The 20024-nt window shown below is 44.3% G+C and overlaps 7 protein-coding genes across 7 annotated transcripts; 3 read left to right on the top strand and 4 right to left on the bottom strand.

The window, feature by feature from the left end:
* Nucleotides 1-168: 168 nt before the first annotated feature.
* Nucleotides 169-2883, bottom strand: SAMD00019534_011240 (hypothetical protein; the record flags this gene model as incomplete). Its single annotated transcript, XM_012903091.1, has 6 exons — nt 169-598; nt 662-1965; nt 2037-2402; nt 2468-2616; nt 2684-2739; nt 2828-2883. 6 exons carry the CDS (start codon nt 2881-2883, stop codon nt 169-171), a joined length of 2361 nt encoding a protein of 786 aa, XP_012758545.1.
* Nucleotides 2884-3258: 375 nt separating this feature from the next.
* SAMD00019534_011230 (hypothetical protein) lies at nt 3259-5178 on the bottom strand (the record flags this gene model as incomplete). Its single annotated transcript, XM_012903090.1, has 2 exons — nt 3259-3538; nt 3620-5178. The coding sequence occupies 2 exons, from the start codon at nt 5176-5178 to the stop codon at nt 3259-3261; spliced, it is 1839 nt and encodes a 612-aa protein (XP_012758544.1).
* A 1084-nt stretch (nt 5179-6262) lies between these two features.
* SAMD00019534_011220 (hypothetical protein) lies at nt 6263-9559 on the bottom strand (the record flags this gene model as incomplete). Its single annotated transcript, XM_012903089.1, has 2 exons — nt 6263-8474; nt 8532-9559. The coding sequence occupies 2 exons, from the start codon at nt 9557-9559 to the stop codon at nt 6263-6265; spliced, it is 3240 nt and encodes a 1079-aa protein (XP_012758543.1).
* A 377-nt stretch (nt 9560-9936) lies between these two features.
* On the bottom strand, nt 9937-11500 carry SAMD00019534_011210 (hypothetical protein; the record flags this gene model as incomplete). Its single annotated transcript, XM_012903088.1, has 7 exons — nt 9937-10087; nt 10169-10409; nt 10475-10701; nt 10775-10926; nt 11002-11075; nt 11150-11240; nt 11306-11500. 7 exons carry the CDS (start codon nt 11498-11500, stop codon nt 9937-9939), a joined length of 1131 nt encoding a protein of 376 aa, XP_012758542.1.
* A 2938-nt stretch (nt 11501-14438) lies between these two features.
* On the top strand, nt 14439-15281 carry SAMD00019534_011200 (hypothetical protein; the record flags this gene model as incomplete). Its single annotated transcript, XM_012903087.1, has 1 exon — nt 14439-15281. A coding segment is annotated over one exon (843 nt), but the record flags the coding sequence as incomplete, so codon positions are not given.
* Nucleotides 15282-15550: 269 nt separating this feature from the next.
* Nucleotides 15551-16127, top strand: SAMD00019534_011190 (hypothetical protein; the record flags this gene model as incomplete). Its single annotated transcript, XM_012903086.1, has 2 exons — nt 15551-15640; nt 15729-16127. The coding sequence occupies 2 exons, from the start codon at nt 15551-15553 to the stop codon at nt 16125-16127; spliced, it is 489 nt and encodes a 162-aa protein (XP_012758540.1).
* A 282-nt stretch (nt 16128-16409) lies between these two features.
* On the top strand, nt 16410-19872 carry SAMD00019534_011180 (hypothetical protein; the record flags this gene model as incomplete). The annotated part of the gene is made up of 2 exons (XM_012903085.1): nt 16410-19556; nt 19633-19872. The coding sequence occupies 2 exons, from the start codon at nt 16410-16412 to the stop codon at nt 19870-19872; spliced, it is 3387 nt and encodes a 1128-aa protein (XP_012758539.1).
* Between the last annotated feature and the right edge of the window lie 152 nt (nt 19873-20024).

Raw genomic sequence — 20024 nt, 5'->3', positions numbered from 1 at the left:
ATGATGTCAAATGAATCTTGAAGTTGGGAAGTAGCTCATTAAGGTCTACCCCACGTGTCGTCCTTTCAAGAAGTGTGTGGGGTTGTTGAACACGACCAAGTTTGACTTTATTGACAACAGACAATATGATGATGGTTACAACGTGTAGTCTTCTCTCTCTCTCGACTACTAGTCAGTAGTGACACAGTCTCTCTCGAATTCATGCATCAGTTCGTTGGCATCCATTTCGTCACTAACATCATTCAGCTGACTCTGGATATTCTCAATAAATAAGTTCTCTGTTGAATCTAGCATTGGTAGAGGTTCACGTAATGGTGATCCATGTTGTATCATCTGTACCATTGTCTCTGTCTCTGTATGTCTATCTGTCGTATCTATATGTTGTGTCTGTGTCTGTGTTTGTATCTGGGTCTGTGTCTGGGTCTGTGTTTGGGTCTGTGTTTGGGTATGTGATGATCCATTCGAGATGTCAAGGGAGCTCATCGAGTGGCTAAAGAACAGCTTGCCAGGTGGGCTTGAGGAGCTGGCTCCATTGCTAAGCTTGCGCGTATTTGAAAGGTTGTCCATTGGAATACTGTGACCGCTTCCTGGTGACTCTCTACAAGACAAACAATGTTAGAAAGCTGATGTGACCAAACCAACAAACATACTGGATACTTACACAAGGTTCAAGTCCTCTGTCGCTCTGAATGCCATGCCAATCTTCAACTCGAGATTGGTGATGAACTGTGTGTAGATACGATTGAACTTGCGGTACTCAGTCCTGAAGGATTGTTCGCGTAGCTGTGCATATGGTATGTACAACTCTGCGACCAGGGTGTCAGGTACCTCGAGCATTGACGATCGGAACCACAACCCAATGTGGAGATCATATGGTTGGTCATAGACGATGAAGTCACCAGCATATTGAAAATGTGGATTGAACTTGGCCGACTCGTATGTTGTGACGTCGCGCTTCTTGCCCATTGTCAGTGTGAGGTAGGTGATGAGGTCGACGTCTGACCTGTCGCCAATGGGTATGACCTTTTGCAATGAGCTCGATTGCAAATCAATCACATCGTCCTTGATTGAGTACTTGACGTCCAATATCTCGATGAATAGACGGCCGGCCTCTTTGGCCATTCGCTTGGCGCTGTTGAGACAGTCCACCCAGTCCTCAAGGTCGCGCTCATTGTCCGCGGCAATGATGTAGTTGATCGACTTGGACGTGACCACCTGGAAGGCAAAGGAGTAGCCCTCCTTGGCCAAGCTGTCATCGCACACGACCACATACTCAATCTCTGCGATAGGGATGGCGCCAGCGGGCACTGTGTCCTTGGGCGACTTGTAGTATGCCAGCTGGCCATCCTTGAGCACGAACCATCTGCGTCGCCAGTTCTTGAAGTTGTGTCCCTTCTTGATCAAGAACCCACTGTGCACGCCGCTTGAGCCCTGTCGTGACGCAATGTCCTTGGCCTGCTTGATCTTCTCTGAGTTGTTCTTGGGATAGAAGAGGATGGACCCGTTGCGTGGCGTCGACTTCTTCTTCTCGTGATTGATCCATTTGAGCTCCTTCTTGATTTCCTTTTGATACAATAGTGACTGCGCCTCTGTCAAGGGTTTGTTGGGCGTGTCAAAGTCAACGGTGATATGAAAGTCATTGGCAAAGCGCTTGTCGCCGTCGGCGCCATCCAACTGTGATTTGTATAGTACAAGACGGGGTCGCGAGAACATGCCCGTGTGGAAGTTGAACCGAGCGATCTGCTCGGTGCGATAGAATGGAGTGATGTGCGAGAATACAATCAGCAAGTCTCCACGCACCACGATGCCCACCTCGAACATCAGAGTGGCTGGGCCTGCGGCATAAGTCCTCGTCTCACTCGTGTCGCCCTCCATCGGTGCCGATGAGAACAGTCGAATCCTAGTCGTAGCAGAGTATATATTGAGCACTGGACACACTCCATTCTTAAGAGGTCCAAGTGAGAACTGTTGATTGATTGAAAGATTGAGTGTGAGTCAATGTTGACATGTTCGATCACATGGTCGAATGGATATACCTTTGGAATTGAGTGCATAGTGATGGTCTTGAGAGTGAGGGAATCTTGGTCGGGCATTTGATTGCCAAGATAGATGTCGGAGAAGTATTGAGTGTATCTGATCTGGCTGGGACCAGTGATACCATAGTTGTTTGATGATCTCTTGACGGCAAAGTAACGCATGGCATCCTCGGCATTGTCAAACAAACCAGCGTAGAGTAACAGACATGATATTATCGTGCCAGTCCTACCCTTTCCCGCCAGACAATGGACGATGGCTACATTGAGTGGATCTTGTTGAAGGTAATTGTATATTGAGATCACAGTCTTGAACATCAGAGCCAAAGGTGGAGCATGATGATCTGGGAATCCACACCAATCCATGACCTAGTTGTTTGAGAATGATGGTGAATGAGTATTGGGTTGGGATCAGACCGATCACTCAAACATACATTGCCATTGAAGAGACCGTAATCATACTTCCTCTCACTTAGATTGAATATCCTATAGTGATTCTCATGTCGCTGATTGAACATCTGAGCAACATCGTGTATCGAGTTCCTGAATGCACTCTCGACACCCTCTGCAGGGAATGACATTGCTGTTTCAAGTATAGAGTGTCAGTTGGAAATCAATCAATCACAATCTTATACATCAGTATAACATACCAATTACTCTCTCACATATATAAGTCAGGTCCAAATCATATGTCTCATCTTCGAATCTATTGAACATGTTTGATGTTACTGTCAGTGACTGTGTGTGTAGCTGATGCTGGTGATGCTGTAGTCATTCAGTTCAATCACTCATACCTATTCTTCTCTGCTGATATTGTCTTCCTAACAGCCTTGACAATCGAAGTATACATTCTATTGTCTACCTATCTATCTATCTGTCAATCTAATCTTATCTTATCAGGATCTTCAATCTCCTCAATCAATCAATCTATCAATCAATCAATAATCTGATTCCTGTAATACTCTAACTTTGTATATATAATATATATATATATACGTATATTTATAACTTAAGTATTTATAACAATGACAGGATGATAGCACGTTGTCGTCTCTTACACATCCAAGTTTGGTCTTTGTGCAACTCAATAATGCAAGAACAACAACAATCTTCAAAACTCACTTTCAACAACAATCTTGAGTGAGATTCAAAATGAATCCTCCCATAATATGATTGATAATGATCCAAATTCCTTGCAAAAGTTTAATAGGTGTAGTAAGTGTAACTACAGACGATCAACAGTATCAATACCAAGTAGTTGGAAACCTGTCTTGATAACACGTTGGATAGCATGACATATTAACAATCGTTGAACCATTCGATCTGATCCTATTATCCTATCACTCTCGTAAAAGTGATGGAAACAATCTGATATGTCCCAGAGGTAGTCACACAACACGCCAGGCTTCAAAGTACTCTCCAACGTTCGAATAGTATCTGGGAACTTTGATATCATCAATACAATCTTCCTCTCCTTCTCTGTGAACTCTCCAAACTCAACAGAACTACATAATGATTGGTTGATTGAATGAGTGAATGAGTGAGTGAGGGATCATGATATATGAGACGACGGCCGTTCAACTTACTTGATGTCCACTGTTGTGATATCAAACTGACAACGCTTCATCAATGTTGATATCCTGGTGTAGCAGTAGAGGACGTAGATTGAGGTGTTGCCTTTGAATGAGAGCATCTTGTCGAATGAGAATACGTAGGTATTGGTACGTTGTGAAAGGTCAAAGTACTTGATGGCACCAAGTCCAATGCGTCGATAGTGATCCAGTGAGTTGGATTGCTCTTGTTCGAAGCGGTCCTCCACGCGCTCGCCCCCCTCCACCTGCTGTGCCGTGTGTCCTGTGTCCAGCTTCTCGGCACGTGTTAGTGAGCGTGAGGTGATCGTTGCCTGCTTGGCTCGCTCCACTGCCTCGTCCAGGAGCTCTGACAGAGCCAGGGTGTCACCATCTCGCGAGCTCAGCTTGTGGCCGTTCTCTCCACGCACCAGTCCAAACGCCAGATGATCTACTCGTTGCTGTTGTTGTTGCTGATCGGTCAGCCAGCCAGCCATCCTGGCAATCTCAAACACCTGTTGGAAGTGACCCTTTTGCGAGTCGTCCGTGATGACAATGATCCATTGCTTGGGGTCGACCAGCAGACGACGTTTGATCGCCGCAAGATCTGTCGTTGCGTAGAGATATGCGCCATCACTCTTCTTGATGATCACTGGCACCTTTTGGCCAGGGAGGAAGATACAATGTGCGCCATCGGAAATGGTGACCAGTCCCTTCTTGTCCAGCTCGCCAATGACATCTTCCAGCCACTCGCGATAATATGATTCGCCTCGCTCATTGACTTTAACATTGAGTAGTTTGTAAATTTCGTTGAAGCCGGCCCTGCTGGCCTCGCAGATGTCCAACCATGCTTGGTAGATGTCGGGGTTTGACCCGCCACCCTCTGGAGTGGGGGGACCTTTCTGTAGCTCAGCCGCAGTCAGCTGAGTCTGCTTGAGGAACTCTGCATCCTTCTTTGTCCTGTTCTTGGCGCCAGTGTACAATGCGCTCAGCTCTTTTGGTGTGGGCAGTGATTGCATGGTCTTGTGAGGACATTGCTTGTCCCAGATGTGTTGAAGGAATGGTGCGCGTTGCTCCAATGCGTGCAAGATGACCATGCCCATTGGTGTTCCAAAGTCGCCAGCATGACTGATGCGCTCGACATTGTGTCCGCGGTACTCGAGTATCCTGCACACAGACTCGCCCAACGCAATCGATCGAAGATGGCCAACGTGCAACTCCTTTGACATGTTTGGTGAGGCAAAGTCCACCAGCACATCCTTTACAACGGTGGGAATGTCTTCCAATGCGAATGGTTGTTTGGTTGTGGCACTATCATCGCTGCACCACAGCCTGAGACAGGCTTCGAGATATTGATGCGACAAAGTGATGTTGACAAAACCCTTCTCGGTCTCGACGCGCTCAGAAAGCATGTGCAGTCGGCCCTGCGCCTTGCTCTCAGCGACGTCTTTACGCAACATTGCTGCCAGATCGGCGACCACCTTGTTGTTGTCCTGTTTCAACATTCGAGAGAGTTGGAATGTGTTGCTTATTGAGTAGTCGCCGGGTATCTTTGGCACAGACACTGCCGTGAACATTGGTTGGTATGTCTTTGTAACATTGTCATCGCCACCAAACTGTGATTGATTGATTGCTTTATTGACTACCTGTCGCAACTGTGAATATGTAGACAATGAATCAATATTGAACCATTGTCGTGTTAGATTGAATGATGTAGTTGATGAAGTTGGTGATGTAGTTGTTGTTGATGTTGACATTGTGGCACTACTATATGATCTTGGATTGAGATTGAGTGTATTTGAACTATATGTTCGTAGGGATGGTAACTTGATGAATGACCTCATCATCATTAGTGAGGTCATGTTGTCTTCTGGTATTATGTGTGTGTTTGTACCAATGACTCAAGGACAAAGACAAGGATGAACTAGCGAAAGTCTCGTTTCTGGACACTTTCAAGAAAAATGCAAGGGGGTGGTCTCGACTTCAAGTCGAATTGAACATCGTACCAGGAGTCATTGAGAGAATCGTCGGGTCAATAAGGTATTAGATGATAGAGATAAAAGGTAAAAGGGTTGTTTTGACATCCACCCCCAAATTACCTTATCGGGAAGGTCGAACTTATCGATCACTTATTGTTGGAACAATGAAGTCAAAGGTCTTGAGTTATGTCATTGAATAGAGATAAAAGGGTTTGGAGGAGAGGTGGTTGCGCAACGTCCGGTGGATTGTTTGTTGGATACTCATTCGAGAGTGATCCAGGAGTTTTGTATATAATTCAAAGACACTACGTTTGTAATGATCTTATCGATGTGTGCGAATGTCTACGGTGTTAGCGTAGAGCATCCTCAATCCGGCGGACGTTTGCGATTAACGGTTTGTATGCTCATCATCATATTGGTTTGGTTTGTTTTGTTTGGTTGTTAATGATAACTATTGCCTCTGTGCACCTGCTTCCCCCGATCAATCATAAGTAATACAATCACTTATTAGTGATCAAATAGAATACATTGTCAACTGTTATGGTAACCAACAACATCTTCATGGTATGTGTTTCCAGTTGTCAATCATTGACAACTTGGCGAATTTTCAATCATGCGATCACTTCCAAATCTGGAAAAATCTGGATTTGATTACAATTATATAAATGAATGATTGAATGTATTATGTTACGATCCTCATGATGCTGACAACTTGTTGGTTGAGTACCTTGCGAATTGGACCAAATGCTGAGATAAAGGAGAATAGTATCGAACAGATGAAGATCACAATGAGCAGTACCCATGGGAATACGAATGGGATGGGCAGTTGCGTGAACAGTACTCTTTGCAAGATCATCGTCCATCCAACAATACTTCCAATGCACACGCCTAGTAGTGACGAGGAGAACACCAACACGAACGATTCGTAGATGTAGATTCGCACCATCCAAGGACGCGGGATACCAATTGCGCGTAGCACTCCAATCTCCTTGCTCTGCTCCAGGATGTTGGTGAACATCGATGACATCAAACTGAAGAATGAGATCATCATGGCAATGACCGTCGTGAAGCTGAAGAAATATTGAATGATGGTGGAGGCCGTCTCGAATGGCGCCACCTTGTCAGCATAGTCCCTGATGTCCACGCTGATGCCCATGCCGTCAAACATATTCTTGAGCTGTTCCTTGAGCAGGTTGGTGTGCGCAGTGTCGTAGTTTAGAATGATGGACTTGATGGGCAGCTCACGGACAGAGTCGTAGAGATCTCCAGCATACTCAATGTAGCTTGGTATTGAGATGATTGCATCCTGGCCGGTGACCGAGGGGAATTTGGAGAATCGGAAGGCGGGCGCCGTGTCCAGGAAGGCCATCGGCTCGACGAGGTAACCAGTCGAGTTGAGATGGTTGTTCCAATCCTGGATGTTGATCTTGAGCAGTATCTTGGACGATAGCGACGCGCCAATGTTGCTCTGATATAGCGAACCAATGATTATCTTGTTGGAGCTCTGCTCCGAGTAGATCTGCTCCGAGACACCATTGTAAATGCCAGTGTCCATGCGATAGTCGGGGTCGCTGGCCAGCGACGACACCTTGAGGAAGCCCTGGATGGCAGTGGCAAAGATGGCGGGCGATGCTGAGTATAGGTTGTTGTTGTCGGAATAGATACGTCCAATGTTGGATATCTGTGTTGCCTGCCATGTTGGCGAGATTGATGACATGGGCATGGAGATGTAGCCAAATGAATGAATGAGGGGATTGGATGTGAGCTCTTGATCGATGTCCATCATCATGCTGGTGGATATGCGCACACGTCCCATGTCCACTCGCAAGTATGATCCGTAACTCTGCTGGATCTTGTAGTTCATCGATGCCTGCTGTGTCGAGTAGGAGACGTTGACAAAGATGATGAATGCCAGTGATATAGCGTACATGATGGCCGTCTTCCTGTTTCGCAGCTTGTGTGCAACGAGGTTCTTGAGCACGATCTGGGGTATCGCACGCTTCTCCCAGAAGAGGAGGGCGAACACGATGAGTCGCTCGAGCAGATGCTCGACATTGAGTGCCAACAGGATCAGTCCAAGCAGCATGGCAATGAGCAGCAGGAAGAACATGTTGAGCAGAAGTGCCAGGTTGAAGGAGAGCAATGACAGGGGGAATATATAGTAGATTCCAAAACCAAAGGCCGCCAAGATGAATCCAACGATGGCCACAGACGATGAGAAGCTGCTGTCTTCAGAGCGCTCTATGGAGATCTGAACGGCGCTGGACTTGGAGTGCTTGACATCGAGTGAGTCGTGCAGGTTGCGACCCAAAGCACTCTTGATTGGGAAGATGGCCGCTGCCACGGGGATCAAGATGCCCAGACCAGTGGCCAGGAGGATGGCGGTTGGTGTGAGCTTGGGTGGGATGGGCACGCCAGTCAGCGAGGAGAACCAGGCCGACACGACAAAGCCAAACACCTGGGCCAACACGAGACCGAGCACCCATGATGGCAAACTGTAACTGAATGCCTTGCACAACATCAGCTGGATGATACCACTGCGTGTCGTTCCAATCATTCGCATGACACCCATTTCAAATGTCCTTGTCTCGACGTCGATCATCAGCAGTGAGTAGATGAGCAAGATCGAGAGGAACAGCAATATGAATATGATTACATTGAGGATCAGACCGAGGAAGAGTGACACGTAGCGATTGTTTGACAGCTCGCTCATCACTGGCAACTCTGCATCCAGATCATTGAAGCCGATCTTGTACAACACCTTTGATGAGAACTGAACCAAGTTCTTCAAGATTGTATCCTGATTCGAGTTGATATATGGTTCCAAACGTGATGGTGGTAGATTGATGATCACATACTCTGCATACTCATACAAGTTTGAGTTGTTAATCAATCTGAATGATTATTATGGTTAGTTGATTGATCACAAGGGCAGGGCTGAATACACTTACTGTCTACTGAATGGTGATATCTCTGGATCAATTTGTGTGACAGTGTATGGTATCAGAGTGGCATAGTCCATGATGATGGCATTGTTGATGGACGATCCAAACTTGCCACCTGGTGACGAGAAGATTGCCTCGACCTTGCAGGTGAGATAGATGTATGGGTACTCTGAGGAGGTGTTGGCATTGGCCCAGATGGCTTCGAGAAGATCAAGTGCACTGACGGCTACATAGACATAGTCGTTCTGTTTGATGTTGAGCGCATTAGCCAGATCCTCTTGAAGGTATATGCTACCAGGACTTGGGGCGGGCAGCTTCCACTCACGTCCAAGGCCCATCCTCTTTTCTTGTGACGTGTCGATGGCAAACAACGATGCCTTGTCGGTCGTTGCTCCCCTGCACACTGTATCAAAGCAGGAGGGCTCGCAGTTATTTCCATGGTACTTCCAATTCTGTTCGTTGACGTTGCCATTGGGACATGATGCGGCGGAGAGGATGAATGCAGTAGCCTCTTGGCGCGGAGCGTGGTAGCTCTGAGAGGGTTCGTTGAGCAGCTGTGAGATCAGCGTGTAGTTGAGGTTTGTCGACATGGACCATTGACCAGGCATGACCTTGATGTCCATCTCGCCCGACGACACCTCGGACAGATTGAGAAAGACGATCGGCGTGTTTGAGATGATGGACACGCAGAGTGAGACGACGAATACCACCAGGAAGCATGCAGAGAATCCCAGGAGGTAGCTGAGCTTGTTGCGTCGGTTGTTGTTGAACGTATGCAACAGTAGATGTTTGAAGAAGTATGACCAACGCTTCAGAGCGTTCCAATATTTCCTTGATCGGGGCAGATTCTTATCTTTCTCCACCCTTTGATCGCGGTACTTATCATCTATTCTCCGATTACTATTAGAGTTATTAATGTTATCATCATCGTCGTCATCAAAGTCATCATCTACATCCTGTACATTCAACAATGACTTTTGTTGTTTATATTGTTGTTGCTGCTGTTGCTGTTGCTGCTGTTGACTCCTCCTCATTATGTTGTTATAAATTAAAGATGTTGTACTTTGTTACAATATGTCAATTCGTCAATGTGTATATACAAGTGAGTGAAGTGATATATATAAGTATGTATATGTATGTACATGTACTTCCAATCACATGTTAAAGTGAATGAATAGAATGATTTGAATGAATGAATGGAATGAAATGAATCAAACAAGTGAGGGGTGTGTCTTTGTCTTGAGATACAACAACATCGCAATTCTTAGCTTTTGAAGCCTTCATAACCTCACATTGTTCATTCGTTCATCCTCACAATTCATCATTCATTGTAATAATTAGTCGATAAATGATATTATCTTATAAGTTACACATATATTTATTAATACTGACAAACTAAACAACATTATTATTATTCGTCGTATACAAGGTATGTGTTTTCGGTCGGACATATAGGCTTGATGTTTGGTTCAATGTAGTGTTTCTTTAGCTTTGGTGGAGACATCATATTGTTCCACAATGCCAGAGACCATATCTTGGATCCTTTCTGATTGGGATGGAAACTATTGATACAGAATATGTAAGTGAATGCGTGATTGATTGATTGATTGATTGACTCATCATGAGTTTGTGATATATCTTACCAATCGAATGGTGACAAGTGATCCAGGTCGATCTTGTAATCCTCCATGAATGGTTGGAGTACTACTCTGAACTCTGGCGAGTTCAACTTGTTGATCTTGGTGACACTCTCCTTGATCACTCTGGTAATGTTTGCTCTCCTCTCGGCCATTGCAGCTCTTCCCTGCTCATTGTTCAAACATGTACAGAACTCCAAGAACCTTCTAAGATTATTACATTTCTTTCCAACTGATATCTCCTCGGCTATAACAAACAACAATCCAATGTTAGTTATGATAAGGTGATGAACGAGCAACGAATATACATACTTCTCACAATGTTATTGATCAACATTACGTTGACAATAGTTCTTGGGAACTTCTCCTTGATCAAAGCCAATGTACTATAATATCCATCGATCCAATTGGAGAAACTAGTCTCTTTGTTATCACAAACATGGCACACATCATTACTTCCGATGAAGTATGTGAACAGTTTCCAATCCTTCTCATTGTCAACTGGTGGATCGGTCTTGTTCAAATGAAAGTGTAGATACCTATATTAACAAATGAAAGTAAGTATGTTAGTGTTACTTCCAAAGGATCTGTTTTGTATATATTTCTACTTACTCTACCAGGTCTGGAACATCAACCAGAATACCTTGGGAAGCAGCAGCAGCAAGCTGAGCTTTGTTAAAGTCGAAAGCATTGGCCCTCATGTTCTTTGGAACATAGTGAAACATCAGTGGAACATTGGAACCTCTTCCACCACCAACAACATTCTACATTTATTACCAAAGTATTGAATGTTAGTTAGTGTTAATCAATCAATCAATTATCCAATGTGCACCACTTACAGCTCCTACTGATTTAAGGAAGTTTGGAATTGTTGCTGCGCCAGGATCACCTCCATTAGGGAATGATCGTCCTCCTAGAATATAGTACAACAACCAAAGACATGTTAATATCATCCTCAAACTCCAACCAGAATGATTCAATACTTACTAAACTCATTAATGGAGTCACCAAACTTCTCATACATCATGACAAATCCAGCGGAAGAACTATCTCCAATACCCATAGCAACCTTAATATCCTTTTGGTTTCAAAATACATGTTAATCAATCAATGAATGTATGTTGAATGAGTGAGTATACATACTGATGGTCTGACCTTAGTCACATGATCTGGTACTGTTGGACTTGGTGGAATCTTCTTGCAAGGTAGTTCATAATTTAGAAAGGTATCGCCAAACAAATCGCTTTCGGCATTTCCAACACCGCCATATGAGGCCAACACCAAAGTTGCCAACAATAATATCCAAATTAGTCTACTACTACTTCTACTTGATTCCATTTCACTATAAATATAATAGAAAAAATAAATACTACTACTATTACTACTATTACTACTACTACCTAACTAAAGGTTATATATGTACCAATTGATATTGAACAGACCGTCTGTTGCTGTCTACATTAGATACATGTCGTCAATGTCATGCGAGGAATTTCAAATGGATGTCCACTGTCAGATTACAATTCCCGCTTGTTGAAGTAGTGTTGGCGTCCATTGTGATCATTGATCGACAATATAGACGACACCCCTAGGGTATATGTTGTTGACCATTCTAGCAAGCTCCATTGTCTATTATAATTTGATTGATCAGTGTGAATGTCTGGTTGGGTTGGTGTATGTGTGAATGAGTTTGAGTAGTGATGTCATGTGTTGTGTGAGTATGAGCGTGTGTGTGTGAGTGTGATGGTTGAATGATTGATTGTTTGATTGATGATGTCGATAGTTGTAAAGTGTACATTGTGGTTGAGACATGTGTGTATTTGATGCGACGACACCTCGAGTTATTTAATGTCGTTAGTGGAGATACAAGGAATAAGATCTAGGTATTCAATTGGGGTGAATTTGTTATGATTGAAAAAATGAAGGGAATGATTGTGGAGGCAGCAGCCACTCATGATGACACCCTCCAATCAATCACTTTAAATTGAACACTATGTTTGATCACATGAATTCATACACTCGTTAATCGTCTGTCTCTAGAGATAAATAATTGAACTTGGGTCATGGGTTGAATTAGTGTGTCTTCAACAATACACCAAGGTGATCTCAACGTTGGTGGCCAACACTAAAAATAATTATGGGACACAGCCATGTCACTGATACATTGTAGAATTGATCAAGGTAGGTCCAGACCTGAGGAAAGGAAGGATATTCTTTGTTCATTCAAATTATATGGAGTCTTTAGTAGCTGTTGACCTGGTCAATCTTTGTACTAGCTGATTTCAATCGCCACAAGGGGCTACATCTGTTGTAATCAATCAATCAATCCACCAATCAATAATAAGTTTATTATTATAATATACTAATATGTCTAAGTATTTGTGATTGAAGAGGTTCTGCGATGTGTTACTGTGCATGTCTGCTATAAACTTTTAATAGGCACGACCAAGTAGACAATATGGCCACAACTAGACCCAATAATTGGAAAGAAAATGTGACCATCTGATTGATTGAGTGAGCGAGTGTTAGAGTGAGGTTCGTTACTTTGATTGATTACATGTTTGAGTGAAGTTGATGGAGGGGATATATATCATACCGGTGATGCAGAGACTTCATTAAAAGTTTATAGGAGACTTTGGGAGTAACTCTATCATCCTAAGAGGAGCTCTACTATTAATTAGCTATATATATAAATAATAAAATAGATAGATAGATTGATAGATTGATTGATTGATAGATTGACTGATTTATTATAGATTGAATAGATATATACTTATTATTTATCAGGTCTCTTTTGAACTCATTATCATCATTAGGGACCTGTTAGGAGCATCCAGTCATTTTGTGAACTTTATAGATATATATTGATGATACTAAGTGATCTAATGATAATATAAAAGGTCGTTGTATATCATTTACAACGACTTTGACCTAATTATAATATATATATTATAATGTAGTATACAATAATAATAATAATTAAAATATTATATTTGATCGATAGTTATGACCCATATAATGGAATACATCATAGAACAAAACGAATACTTATCTTTATCAACAAGATTCAATCAATTGATTAGTTCAATCATTCGTACTTGCCAACACGAGAGATCAGTGTTTCAGTCAGTAAGTCAGGATAGGAATGTGTCGAGTCAGTGGATGGATGGATGAAACAACAACTGAATTCCCACTCTGGAGGGTCAATGAGCATCACCAAACAACAACAAACAACAACAAACAACAACATACAATGTAGGTTTTGAGTGGTCAGGTGATGGCTGTAAAATCATGAGAGTGGCGCCCGTGACTTCCGAGGCCAAGATCCAAGCTTTGGTGAATCTTTCCACAATACTAAAATTGCTCCACTGCTGGTGTGAGATAATGCGGCAGATTTAGTGATGCGATGTCTGAATCAAAAATACTGGTCTGCGCCGCTGCCTTGGCATTCTTTTCAAAGTTGAAACCGAGTGGTATTCAAGACCCAACTCGCTTCCAAAACGGGAGACGATATCGTCAACAGAGAACATTCCCTCCCTCTACACAATTTTTTAAAATATCCCGATTAGAATAAAAAAAATGAATGAATAGGTTAGAGAGAGCGAAGGAATGATTTTAGACACCTGTTTATCCAAATATAGATATTTGATTGTCTTTGTTTAGTAACCGTTCGTGACACTCCTTTCCTGCCCAGATCATGGTAGGCTGAAATTTACATTTGGTTGAGTATTTCAAAATACTCAACCGTAACCTTTCCCCATTTCGCCATTATCCCATTCAATTACCAGAAGACCTTTGAGATAGTATTAAGAAATTGAAGTTCAGTAATCATCAATCCAAACATTATGTCTTTTAATACATTGGAATGACCCACCATATCATGTCAACAAAGAATCGATCGATCCATTCATATTCCAAACTTAAGGTCACCTTCATCATTGTGATGTTATTATTACAATGTAATATAGATATTGGATTGTTGATTCCAACATCTTAGTTGAGTGTGAGTGTGGGGGTTAGTGATGTTCTTAGATCATGTTCCAATCCAAGGACATTCGTTGGGGTGGGGGGATGTGTGGTTTTGGAAGTTTGACCAAAAACAAAGAATTGGAATAAGGTCCACCTCATTTTTGATGGACAACTCATACTAAACTATAAATACATTCTCAAATGACCATCCATTCAATATACAATCATTCAAATAATAACAAGATAACTTAAATATAATAATAATATATTATTCCAATATCCTTTTTTCTTTTTTAATCAATTAATCAATCAATCAAATATTAAAATGTCTGGAAAAGTTTGGTATGTTACTGGATGCTCAAATGGTATCGGTAAATCGTTAGTTCAAACACTCTTGGCAAGTGGTGCCAAGGTTGCGGGTACATCTCGTTCAAGAAAGAGCCTTGTGGATGTGTTTGGCGAGGACAACGAGAACTTCTTGCCTTTGGAGGTCGACCTCACAAGTGATGCCAGTGTCCTTAAATCAATTGTTGCCACCACTGACAAGTTTGGTACCATCGATGTATTAGTCAACAATGCTGGTTATGGTGCCGTTGGTACAATTGAGGACTTGTCCAACAGTGACATCCAGAAGAACTTTGAGATCAACTTCTTTGCACCACTCCGTGTGATCAGACATGTTGCCCCATTGATGCGTGCCAAGAAGAGTGGATTCATCATCAATGTATCGTCAATGGTTGCCTTGGTACCTTATCCAGTCTTCTCAAGTTACACCACGACCAAGAGTGCACTCAACATGGCCTCTGAGACCTTGACCGCTGAGTTGAAGCCATTTGGTGTCCGTGTTGTGGCAATCAATCCAGGTACATTCAAGACGGACTTTATGAATCCAAACAAGTTGGAGGTGCCCAACTATCAGAACAGTGTATATAAGGATCAGTATGTCCAGGCAGTTGAAGTGCCAGCCCAGAACTTGGATACATTTCTTGTTGGTGATCCTGACAAGTTGGCTCAAGTGTTCATCAAAGTCGTTGAACATCAAGGTGAACTACCCGCACACCTCTACGTCGGACAAGATGCACACATTGCAATCCGAGCCAAGGCTGAACAGATCATCAAGGATCTCGACAACTGGGGTCATCTCACCAACTTCTAATCATCTTATCTATCAAACACATAATAAATATGTTTATTAATATTTATATATAGTTAGCTAAAAATGTTTGAATGATCGTCGATCATCTGTTCATCTCTCAATGATTGATTGGTCACTCCAAATATCTAGCACCCATTACAGAAAGTTGATGTCTCTTTGAATGACCGTTTAATCTAATCAAAGATGATGATGATAATGAATGTCAAGTCCCATCCATCATGATCATTAATAACATATATATATATATATATATATAACATGCAATGGATATCAAGTTAGCAACCAAAGAGGACATACCAGGGGTCTACAAACTGCTGATGGAGTTGGCAGAGTTTGAACAACTTGCACATGCAGTATAGTATCTATCCATCAATCAATCAATCAATCATCTAACTCCATTACATATATTGACACTTATATGATCACCAACATCCAAACAAGGTAGTAGGCAATGAACAAGATATTGAGAAGTGGGCATTTGGAAATGACAAAGTGATCACAGTGTATTGTGGCTGGTACGAAGGAAGAATGATTGGATATACACTGCATTATACAACATTTAGTACATTCCAATGTAGACCTGGTCTATACATCGAGGATATATACGTCCAACCAGAGTATAGAGGCAAAGGATTTGGTAAACAACTACTTCTACATGTTTGCAAGTTGGCCAATGACAAAGGATATGGACGTGTCGAGTGGCAAGTTCTTCGATGGCTCAAACCAAGCATTGCATTCTACGAATCACTCGGTGCACAGCCACTCAATGACTGGACACAATATCGATTGATCGGTGAACCTCTCGAACATCATGCCAATGCCTACTCAAGGATTGATTGATTGATCGACATGAACATGGTTGCGAGTGAGATTAACAAGAGTCCACATCATTGTATCACTCGACTCTGTCATTGTATTGGCATCGCAATTGTAACTGTTGGGTTCAAGTGATCACTCAATCAATGATTAATTGGAAATAAAGGCATGGTAGGCGAGTCGACCAATTGATTGGCAAAAAAGGAAATAACGAATGTTCAAATGATCATTATCATTATAACTCGTGTCAACATATTTATATATACATATACATATACATACAATACATATATATAACAATAAGTAATGTCGAGTGATAAAGATACAAAGTCGTTCAAATGGATCGATGAGTTCAATATACCGTTTGGTGCGAATGACAGAGTCGTCAGGTATAGACATCGTACAGCGCACACTACACTCATACTTCATCACTCATCTGGACCAAAGGTCAATGCGTCAATAGTCGTGCCAACAGAGGCACACAACAACAAGGGTCTGCCACATACACTCGAGCATTTGGTGTTTGAGGGCTGCGATCAGGTGCCCTACCGCGAGTACATCGAGGTGTTGGCGCATCGCTGCTTCTCGGCCCCGTCCAACGCGTACACCTCAGAGGACCACACGTGCTACTCGATCGAGTCGGTCGGCCCCGACGGCCTGCTCAGCTACCTGCCTCAACTGCTGCGCTTCGTCATGGCGCCCACACTCAAGACGTCGGACTTTGTCACAGAGATCTATCATGTGGACGGCCGCGGCGCCGAGCAGGGCGTGGTCATGTGCGAGATGCAAGCGCGCGAGAACACACTCGAGGAGCTACAGGAGTGGAACCTGGTCCAGCTGCTCTACCCAGGCACGCCCTATGCAAACTCATACGGCGGGCTCACTCGCGAGATTGCCAAGCTCACCAACGAAGACATTAGACAATATCATGGACTCTACTACCATCCCGAGAACGTCACAATCGTCGTACAGGGCTGCATCGATGAGGCACGTCTACTCGCCGTTCTCGACGACACTGAGTTTGTTAGAAGTCCATTCGCGGTCGCGACGACCAATGGCGCGACAACGCCATCATCACCGCACACAGTAACAATACCTTGGCTACAGGCGATACCACCTTTGGAGCAATCGGTAACAAAGACAGTGAACTTCCCAACAGAGGACGAGTCGGTGGGTCAGGTGGCCATTGCATGGCGCGGACCAACCATCTTCGACACGACAACACTGGCAGCGCTGTCCGTGCTGATACGATACTTGAATGGCAACAGCTCGTCTGCGCTGCCGCAGCGATTCACTCATGGAAGCTGTCATCTGGCCAGCAACATTGCGTTCACTATCCAAGAGATCAAAGAATCAAAGATCGTGTTGGAGTTTGCTGGTGTCAATGTCAAGCAAGATGATGACGAATCTGGAAAGGATGGCGGCGATGATGACGAGGATGCTGATGGCGACGACGAGGACGACGAAGAGGACGACGATGGCGAAGACGACAATGGAGAAGAAGAGGATGGCAAGGACAACATTGCAAAAACTAGCGATGGACAGGTGATTGAGGATGTAGACGAGGGCGACCCAAACTTGCTCAATCCTGGTTCAATGTACAATAGAGTGATCGAGTTGTTTGAGGAGATAAAGAAGAATGGACTGGACAGCGAGGCGATGCAATTCACAATCGAGAAGGAGTATATCAAGATATTGGAAGGCTACGAGGAGGACCCGCTCGGCTTTGTATTTGGAACATTGCTATGCGACATTGTCTTCCCGCCCAAGAACGCGACCACGGCTGCCGAAGCACTAGCGCAATTCAAGGATATACGCACCAGGTTCGAGTTCTTGCAGACGTTGGACGTACTCAAGCTCAAGGACCGCCAGTACTGGGTCGACCTGCTGGACACCTGGTTCATTGGACGTCCCTACGTCGAGATACTGATGGTGCCTTCGACCGCGCTGGCCAAAGAGCAGTCTGAGGCATCGTTGGCACGCACGAGTGAGCGTTGTGAGCAGCTGGGCAAGGAGGCGCTGGAGCAGCTCGACCGCGATCTGAAAAAGGCCATTGAGGACAACAAGTCATTCCCAGAGTCGTTCAAGTCTCAGCTTCCCGCCATCCCAGACATCAAGCGTATTCCATTCGTTGAGTCACCCATCAGGTCATTCGCGTCTGGCGCCGAGGGCAACCCAACGAGCTTCAACGTGCAAGACATCACCATCCCCACACAGTTCATCCAGTCGACGATGTTCTTTTATATACGCGACCTGCCCGCTGAGCTCAAACCCTACTTGACCATCTTCAACAACCTGCTGTTTGAGGCTGATGTACGTCTGGCGGCCACTGGCGAGATTGTCCCATTCAAAGAGGTAGCGATGGCCACATCACGCGAGGTCGTATCCCTGGACGCCGGTCTGGGCGTTTCTGGCTCATCATTCTCCTGCTCCAACGACGAGCTGTATCGCGTGGCTGGAAGCTGCACAGTCGACAAGTTCAGTCGCCTGGTGCACTGGATCACGCACGGCCTGTTCAACTTTGTTCCCACACAGAGGCGACTGCTCAACATCGTCACCAACCTGTCCAAGGGCCTCAAGGAGATCAGTAATGACAGTGGATCCGTGTGCAACGCCTACAGTGGCCATCTGCTCGTGCGCAACAGACCCAAGTCCAACGAGTCGTCCATCTCAATATTCCAACAAAAGTCCTTCCTGCAGGGCGTGCACCGTCAACTCAAACAAGGCGACATCACAACGACAGTCACCGCACTACACTCAATCCGCGACTATATGCTATGTAACAACGAGCGCATATTTGTCCAAGTAGGTCACAACGAGCAAGTTGATGGCGATCAACTGCTCTCTGAGCTCTCCTCAGCATGGGACGACATGCTGTCCAAGTCTGGCATCACCCCTGACAGGAAACGCAAGAGGCCAACAGAGTCACCTGCGTCCACCGACTCGACCACAACCACAAGCCCAGCAACCGCGACCCCGGCGACAACAACCAAGATGCCCTACTTCTCTCCACTGGAGCGTGGCGAGTCTGGAATCATTGACGGCGTGCTGCCAGTGCGCCATGCGATATCGATCAATGGAGCAGAGTCCAACAATCTGGTACAATGCGTCCGTCTGCCACTGACACGCCGTCATCCAGACTTCCCTGCAGTCAGTGTGCTGTGCGATATCTTCATGTCGGGCGAGGGAGAGATTCGAAGCAAGGGCTACGCCTATGGCTTCTTCCTCAATCACGACCTACTCAAGAAGGTTCTATGGTTCACATTGAGCGACAGTATCTCACCAGTACAAGCACTCCAAGTGTTCCACAACTATCTTCGCGATCTTCCCACCTCTAGCAAACTGACACAGTTCGAGGTCGACACAGCCATCTCCAGTGCCGTCTACGACTTTTTCAACTGTCGTTGTACCGCATCAGAGTTGGCATTCGGTGCATACATATCATTGTTCAGGGTAAGTTAAAGTGATCATTGATGTAGATGAATGAACGGAGGTACATCCCTGACACAACTCAATCATCATCATACAGGGCAACTCTGGTCATATCAAGGATGAGACAGCAGTGTTGGATAGAATAACAAAGGTTGATAAGAGCATGGTGATGGAGGTGTATGAGAAGTACTTCAAGACATTCCTTGACCAAGACCAACAGTTCTTGGTTATGACCGTCAACCCATCATCTCAACAGTCAATCCAGAATCAGATGCTCGAGTGTACCGACCTTCAGATTGAGTTTGCGCAGCTTGAACTGAAGAGTCTGTTTGAGTAGCCTAGTTGTAGACAACACAATATCAACATCATCATCACCAGAGTCCTTTCATTACCGTAGCCATGATCCGAATGACGACTGACCCAATAAAGGTGCGACAACCAGGAAGGACCGAACAAGTTGAATGGAATGGAAGTTGAACACACAACTCA

The sequence above is a fragment of the Acytostelium subglobosum genome (genome assembly GCF_000787575.1).
Source record: "Acytostelium subglobosum LB1 DNA, scaffold: scaffold2, whole genome shotgun sequence".
NCBI classification, from domain to species: Eukaryota; Evosea; class Eumycetozoa; order Acytosteliales; family Acytosteliaceae; genus Acytostelium; species Acytostelium subglobosum.
Note: the sequence above shows the minus strand (reverse complement) of the source record. Positions and strands in the feature narration are given on the sequence as shown.